This window comes from Rhinolophus hipposideros (genome assembly GCF_964194185.1).
Source record: "Rhinolophus hipposideros genome assembly, chromosome: 2".
Lineage (NCBI taxonomy): Eukaryota > Metazoa > Chordata > Mammalia > Chiroptera > Rhinolophidae > Rhinolophus > Rhinolophus hipposideros.
The window spans coordinates 43,089,959-43,103,324 of NC_138048.1; the positions used below are offsets into that span (position 1 = coordinate 43,089,959).

Here is a 13,366-nt window from a genome sequence, read left to right on the forward strand (position 1 = left end):
TCTATAGATTGAGGTGGTATGGATCGTTGGCAAAGAGAATGCTAGAATGTGTGGAGAACAAGAAACGAGAAAGGACTGGTTTAAATGAGGAAAAAATTACTATAAGGACAGTGTTTTCTTACACTCTCATTTCATTATTTTGACCCCTTCGGAGACCAACATTTGACTAGAGAGTGCAAAAGTACATGTACTATGTATATGGTGGAGGGCAATCTATACCAGTGACCGCAAACTGACACTGTTAAAAAGTCAGCATACATCACTGCGGTGAACACTGAAAATGTGCTGATGCACTAGTGAAGATGGATAATCGTGAACTCTTCAGGGGCTCTGGCTCTGGTTTCTACCTGCTGCTGCCTCTGGCTGGCAGCAGCTCACCAGCTGCCTCGTGTGCTCTGTCCTGGCTGGGTCAGCAGAACACCCCGCTGCCCACACAGTGCTCTCCGTCAGCGCAGCCAGCCTCAGCTGCCCTCCCACACATCACTCCCCTCCTGACCCTGGGCTGTGGAAAAGCACCGCCACCAACCATGTCTTCCTTCTTCCCACTAAACCCCTCTACTTTGAATCTAAGTGATGGGCAATCTGTTCACATATGTCCTTTTTCTTTCTTCCTTTTTCTCGTTGCTCTTCTAGTGCTCCCTCAAAGCCACCCTCCCTCTCTTCCTCCCGCCTTTCCTTCCTTCCTTCCTTCTTTCCTTCCTTCCTTCCTTCCTTCCTTCCTTCCTTCCTTCCTTCCTTCCTTCCTTCCTTCCTTCCTTCCTTCCCTCCCTCCCCCTGCCACACCTTTTTCTTTCTGGTGGAAAATAGGCTACTATAGAGCTGTATTTCCAAGGATTCAGCTATGAAGTCTGTAACAATGCACCTCAGAAACCTAAACGGTGGTGGTGGGGTGGGTGTGGTGGAAGTGCCAATCCTGTTATATAAGAAGCAGAGCTTCCCCCTTAAAATGTCCACACCTAGGCCTTGGGTCTAAGACATAGGGCAATAAACTCACTAATTTCTGGTGATTTTAGTAGCTTCTTTTCACCTCAAAGCCTAATGACCTTTCAAATTCTATTCTTCTGTGAGTATCACACCTCTTAGCTTTCCCATAAGGTGGGAAATCAATGCCAAACAGAATACTGGTGCATAGCTGCCTCGCGTGCCTGTGTGGGCACTTCTGCAGGGGGCAGTGTGGGTCCACTGGGCGGTAGCACATCGGTCCTCACAGCACTGTCACTTCTTACATATGTAACTGAGGGGGACTTCTGTGAAATCATCAAGGGCAATATGATTATGATACACTTGTCCAGGTCCTTGATTCTCAGTTTACAGGTAGAAATTCTGTAAGATTCTTGACATTTTATTGGACATTTCTTAGTTTTAACTACTTTTAAAAGTCCTTTAAATGAACTTTTGTGAATAGCGCAATGTTATTGTAGGGCTTGAGATTACCTTTCAGACTAACAGTATCTCCATTATCTTTGGCTCAGCCCATGCACTCTCTGTCCTCCTTAGGTATTCCATCCTTTCATCCTCCTCTCCTTCCTCTCTCTCAGTCCATAGGTATCATTTTATTTATTATTTGAAATATATCATTAGCACACTTCTTCTGGGAAGAACAGGAAGAAAAGATACTTTAATGAAAATTTATAGTTGCTCACTTTCTCTAACTCATCCAATTGCCTATTTTGTCTTTTCCAAGCCCTATAAAACCTCTTGCTCAGTGTATATTGTTCTACTTAACCAGATCACCTCTACTTGTCAGAATCTCAAATTCATAGCTGAGGCTGATTTTTCTCCCCTATTTATGTCAGGAATGAAACTGGTAACTATATTTCTTAACAAATGTCTTCTCAAGTGTCTTGAGATATTGATGTCTCTATCTGAAGCAAAGAACGCTGATGTTTGGTCTTTGGAGACAAGTAAACAGGGACATGAATTTTAAACTTCATATCGACTCAGCGTTTTATAGCTGTATCCCACCCAACTGTTAGAGACTGAAGTCTACGGGAGTTATGAATGAGAAGCTGAAGGCCAATTTTATCATTTTCCCTGATCTTACCCATTATACTTCTGTTTCTCAGGGAGCATTTGCTTCTGTGCTTCTAGCTACTGGGCCACAAGGCAGAGGGGTCAGATAACCTGATTACAACATCCTGCTACTAAGCAAGGCTCCACAATAAGCTCTCCTACTAACATCAGGAACACAACTGACTCCTCCCTAGTCTGCCTTTAGGATCTCCTTTGGTTTTCAGAAATGCTCCTCTCGTCTAACATTCCACCTCTCTTGCAAAAATATATCAGACAAGCAATGTTTCCTGCTGTCATATGGAAACCTTTCTGCAACCATTTGTCCTCCTTTAGATTTTATATTATGTTTTAATCATTGGTGCTACCCTTTTTGTTGTGCTGTTAGTAATACACTTTCTTGTTCCAGCCTCTCTCTTCTCCCAGCACCTAATCCATCTTCACTGAACATTTCTTCCTTAATCACTCTTATCACTGCTATTTTTTCACTGCCATCCATTTTCTAGGATCTTATGTCACCTCTGCTCTTGAAAGAGACCATCACCGAAGAGATATTTGTTCTCTGAATATTCTTTCAGTTTAACCAACCAGAAAAACAAAAACAAAAACAAAAAACCAAAAACACCAAAGTAAACTAAACAAACAAGCAAACAAACAAAAAGAAAACAAGTCAGCTATCAAAAATCCGCCAGGGAAGAGAGAGATGTTATTTCATTTCTAAAGCTCGTCTTATGCATAGGGATTGAGAACCTGTATTTCGGTCTCAGTGACTATGTTCTGATGTTTCTGTACATTTACTTAATAAATACAAAGTTGTTTTTTCAGTTTTCCATGGGAGAATTCCAGCCATGTAGTTCTGCCCCATCAGGCGTGCCTTGGCTTACTTACTGAAAAGGACTAGGCTGGCGTTGGTGACCCCCAGCTTGTTGGCAGCCACGCAGGTATAGTTGCCATAGTGTTCCTCAGTGACGTTGGTCACTGTCAGGGAGGACTGGCCCTCCGTGCTCTTAATCTCAAGGCCATTGGCACTGTTTATCCTAAGAGTTCAAAAACAGAAGAGCAAAAAGAAACACTGGTGAAGATTTGGCATAGTAATTCCTTTTTCATAGTTATCTTGGAGGAAAGGGAGAGAAAGGAAGTATTTGGAGTTGGTTGTTCCCTGCTCGAATCCTCATTGCAGTTTTGCAATTCCATATTATCTGAAGCAATGTCCATCCACAGAGAAGACTCGGGGATGAATGAGTTTCCCTGGGCTTTGGTTCCCGCTATAGGCAAGAAAGACATGCAGGTGGAAATTACCCACTGAAGCACCTACCTCACTCTCTGCATGGAACCTGAGTGCTTTGGGGCTTTTTCAGCTTAAGAGCTACAGGCCCCAAAGCACTGGATAAAGAGATCTGGAAAAGAAAGAGTCTACTAGGCCTAAATAATTAGATTTGGGCTTGTTTTTGTCATTAGGGTTTCTGGTGTCCTCACCTAGCAGAGCGGTGGGGGCATAGCAGGTTTGTACATACATACCTGGTATCATCTCGGTACCACTCAAAGTCAGGTGCAGGCACTGCAGAGGCCTCACATTTGAGTGAAGCTTGTCGCCCTGTGGTGGCTTCATTGCTCTTGGATTCCGTGATAGTGGGAGGATCTGTGGGAAGGATAGGCACACAGTAGGCACACAATTTCCATGACAGAGAACACTCCAGAAGTTCCATACAAGAAGAAATTAGAAAGGAGAATCTGAAGAAGTGCAGGAAAAAATAGCCTTAAAGCTTCATTTCTATGAATTATGCGATCAGAAAATTAAATAAAAATAAGAGATAATTAATGAAAATGTAGACTTGGTTTACTTACATGGGACACTTAACAGGGTTTTATGGAAAAAGAATCTATTTTTTCCTGTTCCATTAGACCATCATTTATTTCAACCATAGATTATAATATTTGCATAGATTTTTTTTCCTTTTTATAAGTTAACTGGTGATACTAAAGGACTTGAGATTTTAATGTATAATTTGAGCATTTTTCTTTTTCATCATCATCATTATCATCATTAGGATTGTTACAGTCTGAGATGACAGTAAGAAGTCTGATGAAAATAATACAGGGCTAAAGTGCTCCCAACCCAAGCTTAGCCTGATATTGTTTCAGGAATGCAGAAAAACAAACAAACACTTTACTTTTTTTTCTCCTATGTGTTCCCTAATTTCTATGACCCTGGTAAATTTTGCTTTTATGTATGACAGTACAGTTTGAGATCTATCTTGGTACATAGAAGCCTTTCTGGTGTATCAGTTTTCTACTCTTTCTGGCAGTTGTGCACTTGATTCTTGCTGCTTAAGATTGGGCTGCAAAACAGTAACAAAACACATCTGACATTCTAATTTGACATGATTCTTTCAAGAATCCTGTGGCGAGTGGAACAAGTGTTTACACGTCCACATGACTGAGGTAGGATGGTAGACGTGAGGTCCTGGCTTGATGATGCTGTGTTTGTTCAGGTTATGGACTTTCAAAGAGAAAAATAATTTTCTGTCCAAAGGCTATTTGCCAGAAAATGGCAACTTGGCTGCATGCACATGGAACAAATTTACCCAAACAATCTGTTTAGACTTTGTAGAGGAAAAAGCTTATTTAGGGAAAATAGTAAAGTGATCTGTAGTATACAAAATTCACTTAAATCTGTTCAGTGCCTGGTTCAGCTCACTTATTTCTGGAGACTTTCTTCATATTCACAAATTATTTTCCAAGTTTTCTGCCTATATAAGACTCCGATCTTAGTAAGAACAGACGTGCAAAAGCATCTAGTTAGTCTGCAATTTTCTCCCCCATTTCATTTTCACATCAGCTTGAATATCTTTAAATCACTGTCAGAGAAGGGGAGTTAGAACATGTTTGGATAAGCATCACCAGTCCGTGTGTAAACAGGCGTGCCAAAGTGGGTGGTGGTGGCGGTTGTTGCTGTTGCTTTATACTTATCTGCTCATTTTTGTATAGGTACAAAAAGGCAACACGATGAGTGGAAAGAACCCTGGGTTGGAAACTAGAAGTCCTGAAATTTAATTTCAATTTGCTTGTGTGGACCTCCCATTATACACTTTATCTTTCTGAGTCTTGGTTTTATTACCTATATAATGAGGGAAACACTTTAATGATCGATAGCATCCCTTCCAGCTATTAAAAAAAAAAAATCCCAATTCTAGTCACAACTGCCCATTCTTTACAAATGAGCAGTTTGTATCATTATGACCCAAATATATTTTCTTACCCATAACTCATTTAACCCTTACATTGCTAACTTTCAAAATTAACTCATTGATCTATTCCATGGATTAGGAGTCAGGGTTAGCAGTCAGAAATAGGACACTGGAGGTCTGATTTTGACTCTTCCCTTAACCATACTGTGGCCTATGCAAGCATCCTTACCGAGGATGCTCGTAAAACAAGGAGTTTCTCCTCTTTTAAAGGAGAAACTCGCTTCTCCTCTTTTAAAACAGGAGTTAGCTTAAAACAATCACCAAGGGGTTCCATTTAAAATTCTTTCATTCTATGATTGGTTATATAGATCATTAGAGAACATTAGTTAAAAAAATAACGCAATAACTGAGGGTAGCCATGATGGGGGGTTAGGTATTTGTATAGGGATGGAACATCAAACAGAGGTTAAAAGTTTGCATTTAAAGTGTGATAAACCTGAGCTCAAATCTAGGCTCTGTCCCTCATTGTCCTTCCTCATTATAGAACTCAGACCTTGTCGAGAGTCACACTGCTTCAATTTCTTCATCTATAAAATGCTGGAACCAGAGGCAAGGAAGTCTATTTGGAAATTGTTGAAGGATTCCAGAGAGAGCCTGCACTTGGTTTGTGATAAAGGGGCCAAAAAGCAATGGACAGATTCAGATTGAGAGATATAAAGCTTCAGAACTGACAAGATTAGATGTGAAGAGTGAGGAAAAGAGTGTCAAAGATAACACCCCAGCTTCTGTCTTGAACATCTAGGTGATGCCATCCTCTGAGGTAAGATACATAAGAAGAGAAATAGATGATCAGCAGTGAAACACTGAATATTAGTTTCCCATGCTCATCTCTGCACAGCACAGTTGACCCTAGAACAACATGGGTTTGAACTGTGGGTTCCAACTTATATGTGGATTTTTTTTCAACAAATACTGTAAATGTATTAACATTTTCTTTTCTCTAGCTTACTTTACTGTAAGAATACATTATGAAACACATGCAACATACAAAATATGTGTTAATTGACTGTTTATATTAGGGCTAAGACTTCTGGTCAAGAGTAGGCTATTAGAAGTTAAGTTTGGGGAGAGTCAAAGGCTATGTGCGGAGTTTTTGATTGCACAGGGGTTGGTGCCTCTAACCCTCATGTTGTTCAAAGGTCATCTGTATTAGTTTCTAAAACTGCCAATGACTCCACAATCTGTAGCATGTTGGCTGGAGAAATAATCTTGGTTGTGATTCTATCGCTTTGCTTAATTTCTCAATTTGTAAAATGAGTTTTAACTAGTTTGTTTCCAGAGCCACATGGTTATAACTGATAAATCCTTAATGATGACTGCCGCTTTGCTCAACCAGCCTAAACCTGGACCAAGACTCTACACCTTCCACCACCTCTACCTCTGGTGCTGCTAGCTGTGGCACCTCAATGTAATAATGCCACGGTGGATGCCTTCCAGTCCCTCCTCCAGGGGACCAGGAATACAGGTTCCAGCTCTACAGTTTCATGGGAGGATTCTTCCTCACTCTGGATGTTTCCTTCCATGTGGCAGGAGATTATTTAGTCTATATCCCTGCTCTGAGACCTATGTGGAAGAATGGTTTTTCTGACTGAAAATTTTGGGAAGAACAAACTAGGTTTGGTTGGCTCATTTTTTCACCTTCTTCCTTTAGGGACCAAGCTTCTATTGGGGAGCAGAGAAAAACCTCTGCTTCTCAACTATGAAGTCTTACTTGGGTCTCTTTCTTTCCCTTTCTCATGTGGGCAGGCCTGTCCCAGTCCAAGGCTGCCATGATGGAGGTAAGTCAGCTACAAAAGCTCCTACCACTAATCACTTTGATCTCTAATAATGGAGGCAAATGGGCCTCCCATACTACTCTTTTACTTATTTCTCAATGTGTTCAGAACCAGAGTAACTAAGTAGTAAGCTATTTGTTAACTCCTCAGAGACATGGGAAAGGTGGCAGTGAACTAGGGTTGAACACAATTAAGTGCACTAATATTGGGACAAGATGGCACTAGTCAATTATGAAGGCCAACGACTTCCTTGAAATTCTAGAGAGTTTCTTGTACTTGGGTAAATTCACAGGTAGTGACAGATGTATGAAGAGCTTGTTTCCAATATTTCTCAAATGACACAATGGTGCAGGTCTATTTGTTCATGGCTTATTGGAATGAACATTTCAAAATTCATTTGTAATGAATTCTGTATAGGTGAGGCTAAGAAAAATTATTACAAATCATATTGTGGCATGCCTATTGTAATTAAAATAATAGATGTCCTTGCTCAAAATATGGTTATAATAAAAATGAGACTTAATAAAAATGCTGCACAGAAGTCCATTGTTATTCTTTATGTGACTTTGGAATAGCTTGTCAATTGTCAAAGGACTCTTCCAGTTTTTATTACTTCAAAATTCTGGGTTCTGAGAATATTAATAAGGGTTTTTTTCTTATATCACCAATAACAAGACTCTTTCAATTAGAATGAATAGGATAAAAATGACAATGGCCTAGCAAACAAAATATCATTCATTTACTCTTCCTAATATTTAGAATAATAGTATAAAATAACACAATTCTTAATAAAGAATTCAATTTATAGGCATTTACCATGTGCCAGCACTCTAGTCAGCTTTAGATATTCTTTCTGTCCAAATAATAGCCCTAGGAGGTAAGGATTATTAACCTACTTTATAAATGAGAAGACAGACCTACATGGGGTTAGCAACTTGTCCAAATTCACATAGCCAGCATTTGATGGAGTCTGGATTTGAACCCATCTTTCTGAAGCCCATGTTCTGAACCTCTTTGTGTTTTCACTGGAATGAATTTCTTTAGAGAAAAATGAATTCCAAATAAGGAAAGAGACCATTTAGAGGAGCATGCTGATAGCTTAAAAGGTAAATGTTACATATTTCTGCTATTACAGAGTACCAAAAAATGGCACAATATGCGGTGCATAGTGGATATAAGCCCACATTAGGAATCAGAAGATGTGATCAATTTCTGATCAATGGGCTCAATTTTTGTCTCTTAGATTGTCACCTCCTAAGGTGACATGCTGACTTCCTGAAGCTCCTGACCTATGACTGTAGATGATGACACCTGCCTACCTATCTTTCAGGTTTGATGTAAAGATAAAACAAAAATCACGTATATGAGAGCATGTTTAACACCTAAAGTGATTACCTTTATTATTTTTATTACTATTATCACATGGTGTCACAGAAGGAAAGAGGGCTTTGGAGTTAGACTCCGGTTAGAGTCCTAAGTCTACCACTCACAAGTTCTTTGATTTTTGTGGCAGAAAATGCTTACATACTCTGAGCTTTGTTTTTATCCTTTTTGAATGAGGATGATTCAATTATCTCCCAGTGTGCAGTGTTGGACCAATGGGGGTAGGGGCAAAGAATGCAGGCAATAAGATAGGCATTGTTTTTAGAGAATTTAGAAACAATAATGAAAGTGACTAAAAGTTGTCTTTTTTCAAAATCACTATCTACCAGAAATACTACATATACTAAACAACGTCTATCTGTGATAAAGTAAATGTTCCTTCTTGCTGCGGCAGGCTGGGACCAATATGACTCCCCTTTGGCTGGTCACTGTCAGTGTGATGACTGCAGTGAATCATACAATATCTTTAGTGTAGTCTTGGTACTCTGAAGGTACTCAGAAAGTTGTGGTTCTTGTTCACATTGCAAAGGTATGGTAGAAAATTACAGTAACTCTGGATTCTTACTGAGTATTTCCTCTGAAGATCCCATAATAGATCATAAATATTAGGACATGTTTTTACTGATACTTCCCAAATACATGAATAAACTAAAGGTTGGCATGGAGAATAGCTAGTGAAGGTAGCCAGCTGGTTCCATACTAAGCAATTAGTTTTCTAAAGTTTCCTCATCAGATGATTTTTGAATCAGAGCACTGAAGAGTCCGGTTAAAATACATATATATTATCTGGGGACAGTAGAGGTCTCCAGTCCCAACGGTGTATGGTAGTAACCTCCACTTCCTCTAAATAAATGGCTATCAAATATAAGGGTGAGCTTCAGAAATACCAGTGTCTCATGCCTCCCTGCGACTATGTGGGGTTGGTTAGCTCTGGATGACAGGGTGGAGGCAGAGCTGGGTTCAAAGGGAGACAAGTAGAGGAAAAGAAGTTCTAAAGAGTAACGATGTGAACCAAGTTGGAGAGATAGCTGTGGGAAGGCAGCAGGTAGGAATATTAGCTGGTCAATGGGTGTGAGGGGCAGTCTTGAGAGTTGGGGCAGATTTTTGAGAAGAATTTCTCCAGGAATAGGAAAAGCGTCCAGTGTAGGAAGAGTCAAAATAAATTAATAGGCTGTATTTATTAGACATTTACTATGCACTAGATAGTATCCTCCATATACTGGGCACTAGTATGTGACAAACCCATAAGTAGATCCCCTTATAATGCACTGTGAGAACCAAAATTGAAGAATTACGCATAGAACCTGGAATGAAAGGACAACTGTTCCTTGGGCTGGTATCTGGAAGAAATTAGCAGCTTTACTGTACATAAGATACAAGAAACCAAAAGTCCTGCCTATTGTATAAAATTTTACTAAGCTTTTTTAGTTGATTTCAGGTCAATAATTTAGAAAATAGATTTGGCATATCAAATGGCTAGGTGCAATGCACAGATCACTTGTGGAGAAAGATTATGTAAGAGAATTAAAAAAAAAAAATAAGGAGAGACTGTATGGTCCAGCTTGTGAACAAAAGAGGAGAAACTGTTATGCCTCTCTTGTTTACTGCTCTCGCTTCTAGGTGCCCTGCAACAAATACCTGTTGACAACTGAGTAAAGGAATCACTAAAATGCTGGTAGGAGAAAATTACCAGCACTGGGATTTTTTTTTTTTTTTTTTTTTTTTTTTTTTTAGTGGTACTCAGGGTCTGTTTCATTACAATAATCTAGTCAGCCATTAATTATCTTAGCCATCTTGATACCCTGACCTAATTCCAAACCCTGTGTTTTGAAAAGGAAGAGGAATCAGTTTCAATAATGGGACATTTTCATACCGTAGTTGGCAGGCGTCGATGAAGTGACAAATGGGATTCTAGATACTTCTCAGTATTCCTGAGTTTTGCTAGCCAGACCTGGCTCTATAATGGAATCTTGGAGTCCTCATCTACTTAACACAGTTACATTTAAGTAGAACAAATTATTTGAACAGGGCAAGAGGAGCAATGGCTAGTTGTTTTAATATAATATAAACACAGTTCATGAAGTGTGGGTAGAAAGGTGACTCCAAAGGAAATTGATATGAGAATAATTCTTGATTTGTGTCCACCATCATTTGCAAAGCTTGGAGAAATGTTAAAAAGGTAGAGTTTACCTGTGTGTTTTTCAGCTACTCATTTACTGAGCAATTTTTTATAAGGTCAGGCGTGTGCTAGGTGTTGCTGGTTAGAACACACTGGATGTCTGACTAAGCTCATTAATTTGTTTTGAGGTATTCTTTTAGAATCGAGGTTCTGTCCATATTTTTATGTGGTTTACTCATCACTAACACAAGCTCACATTTTCATAAAAGCCTTTTCTTGAAAATTATCAGTATTTTCTTCTGAGTTACACTTTGGAGACAGTCAAGAAGTAGCAATGTCAGACTAATTGAGCTAATAATAATAACACAGCCTAGGCGGCTGGCTTTGATCTTGGGAACCATCTGCAATGCAGACCACTTTGATGTTTCACACAATGGAAGCATAAATATTTTCTATGTACTCCATGATTGGACTTTCAGAAATCTAATTAACAGGAAGGTCAATTAAGAGAAAATAAAATCTAAACTCCAAAAGTCAGAGAAGAGGTGGAGGATGATGGCATGGTTGTGTGTACATAAAAGGAGCTACTATCCTAATTATAACTTATATAAACACCCAGAGAAATTGCCTTTCATGTGAAAAAAAGGTCCTAAAGCATTTTATAACATTGAGATCATTAATGTGTCTTTGAAACACACACACCCAGTACTGGAAAAGAATAGTAATACTGGCATTTCAAAACTCCATTACTAAAAAAAATGCAGACAGCGAGGGGATAAAAGCACTTCAGAGCTCATCAAGCGCAGCCCCTTGCTTCTTGAAAATGAGAGCCATAAATGTCTACGGCAGAGGTGTAGTGACTGGATTCTTCTAGGTGTAGTGTGAAAGAGCTTCGCTGTCCTGTCTCAGAAGGCTGCAAGGCTGGAGAAAAGCCCCAGGATAGAGTGCAGGCCAGCTGGGTCACCTTAGGCAAGTTTCCTCAGCAATCTATGCCTCAGTTTCCACATTTTTAAAGTTGGGCCCATAGTGTTTATCTCATGAGTTTACTGTGAGGATTAAATGACAGATGTAAATCCCTTAATCCAGTGCTGCACATAGTAGGTACTAACAACTGAAAACTCCTCCTTCTTCTCCTCTTTCTGCTGAGAGTATGAGTTTTAGAATCAAAGGGGCCTGAATCTGAATCGCTTTCTTCCACCTGCTATCTGTGCCGCCTTGGAAAGGCAATTTTATCTCTTTGGGCTTCAGTGTCTTAAACTCTTAAACGGGGTCAATTATACCTATATTGCCGGAGAATATATACAGAATCCCGGGCACATAGGTAACTGCATAGGGGGACTTAAGATAATGAAAAGCAACTCACCACAGTCCAAAGCATTCTTTCAAGTAAGGGTTATTTATGCATGTGTGTCTGTGTGAGTGTGTGCTTGTATGTGTGTATGTGTTCATGGGTGCTATATGTCCATATGTGTGTACATAGGATGTATATTTGAGTGTGTGTGTGAAATGTATAGGACGGAAGAACTGTCAGGACATCCCTTCATCCCTGTTACCAGCCACAATTGTGTGATGTGGAAACTCGAATGATGTGGAAAGTCACTCCTAGTTGAACAGGGTAAACAAATTCTCTTTATTCCTTTGTTGGGTGACGCACATTATATCGATCCACCCCCACCCTCTGTCTTTTGAACTGTAGTTTTGAACTACATCTAAGGATCCTTTCATCGGAGAAGTTCAAAATATGCCCACTTACCTATGCATCTTGAGAAATCTTACTTTCTAATATCCACAATTTGGAACAAATAGATAACCAAAATTAACTTATTAGGTGTCCCTGTTAGCCCTCAGGGACACATGGATCTGACCACAGTGGCTTGACTTTGTTTGCAGGGCCAATTAGTTAAGCAGCAGAGGATAAAATATGATCTTGGGTTATTCCTTTCTGACAAACAATGCATTAAGGTGAAAATTCCAGTTAAAGCGGATATGAATTGTTGCTTTTTCCAAAGTAGTATGACCTTGGTCTCCACAAAAGACCAGAAGAGTGACTGCCAGAAATGCTAGTGCTGTCTGATTATGTTTTCTTAATTCTATAGTCTGAGTAAAACACTGAGTGTATTGTTAAATGTATTATGGGATATATTTAGAGTTGATAGCATTGATTTATCAAATTCAAAGGCCAAGTCCTGCCCTTGGATGTGTCAAATGTATAAATGTGCATCGCTGACCAGAGAAACATCTGCTTGAAATGCAGTGTTCTTTTGCTCATGGGATCTGTAGAGCTCACCGGAGGTGGAGGTGGACCCTGGGCACACAGCCTCTGCTGGCTGCTGCCATACTCACAGTTCACAGTGACCTTGACTTGCTTGACATCCGCCGAGGAAACCTCATTGGCAGCTTTGCACTCATATTTGCCTGACTGCTCCCTGGTGATCCCGAGAATCTCCAGATATTCTTCTTCTCCTTCAAATTCTCTTCCTGAAAAACAGAGGTTTGCATGTTGTTGTTTTTTTTAAGTTTAAACTACACAGCAGATCGGCCTATTTGTTTTCTTTTTAGGAACACTAAATCCACATGGCTTTTTAATAATTTAACAGTGTGCTTTGTCTGACGTCAGGTTCCACACAAGCACACCCCAGGACAGAAAGTCACGTGAAAGTGATTAAAGAGCAAGTATTCTCAGGAAGTCCGGTAGGCAGTGGAAAAATGGGACCTGGCAAGAAAGAAGCCAAGCCAGGGTGCAATGCCCAGTTTCACAGAAGGCAAGTCAGCTTAATCCTTCGAGGAGCTCTGGGGACAACAGTTCAAAGTTGTTCTGACCAAGAGGCAAG

General features: G+C 39.8%; 1 protein-coding gene across 4 annotated transcripts in view; it reads right to left on the reverse strand.

Moving 5' to 3' along the window:
* The window catches only part of LSAMP (limbic system associated membrane protein), a 1,158,269-nt gene that overhangs the window by 33,441 nt on the left and 1,111,462 nt on the right, over window positions 1–13,366 (reverse strand). For all 4 annotated transcript variants that reach the window (XM_081074508.1, XM_081074507.1, XM_081074509.1 and 1 more), the window contains 3 exons: window positions 12,879–13,013; window positions 3,529–3,649; window positions 2,899–3,047 (listed from right to left, as the gene is read on the reverse strand). In XM_081074508.1, coding sequence (XP_080930634.1) covers window positions 2,899–3,047; window positions 3,529–3,649; window positions 12,879–13,013 — 405 coding nt within the window. The remainder of the gene's footprint in view (window positions 1–2,898; window positions 3,048–3,528; window positions 3,650–12,878; window positions 13,014–13,366) is intronic.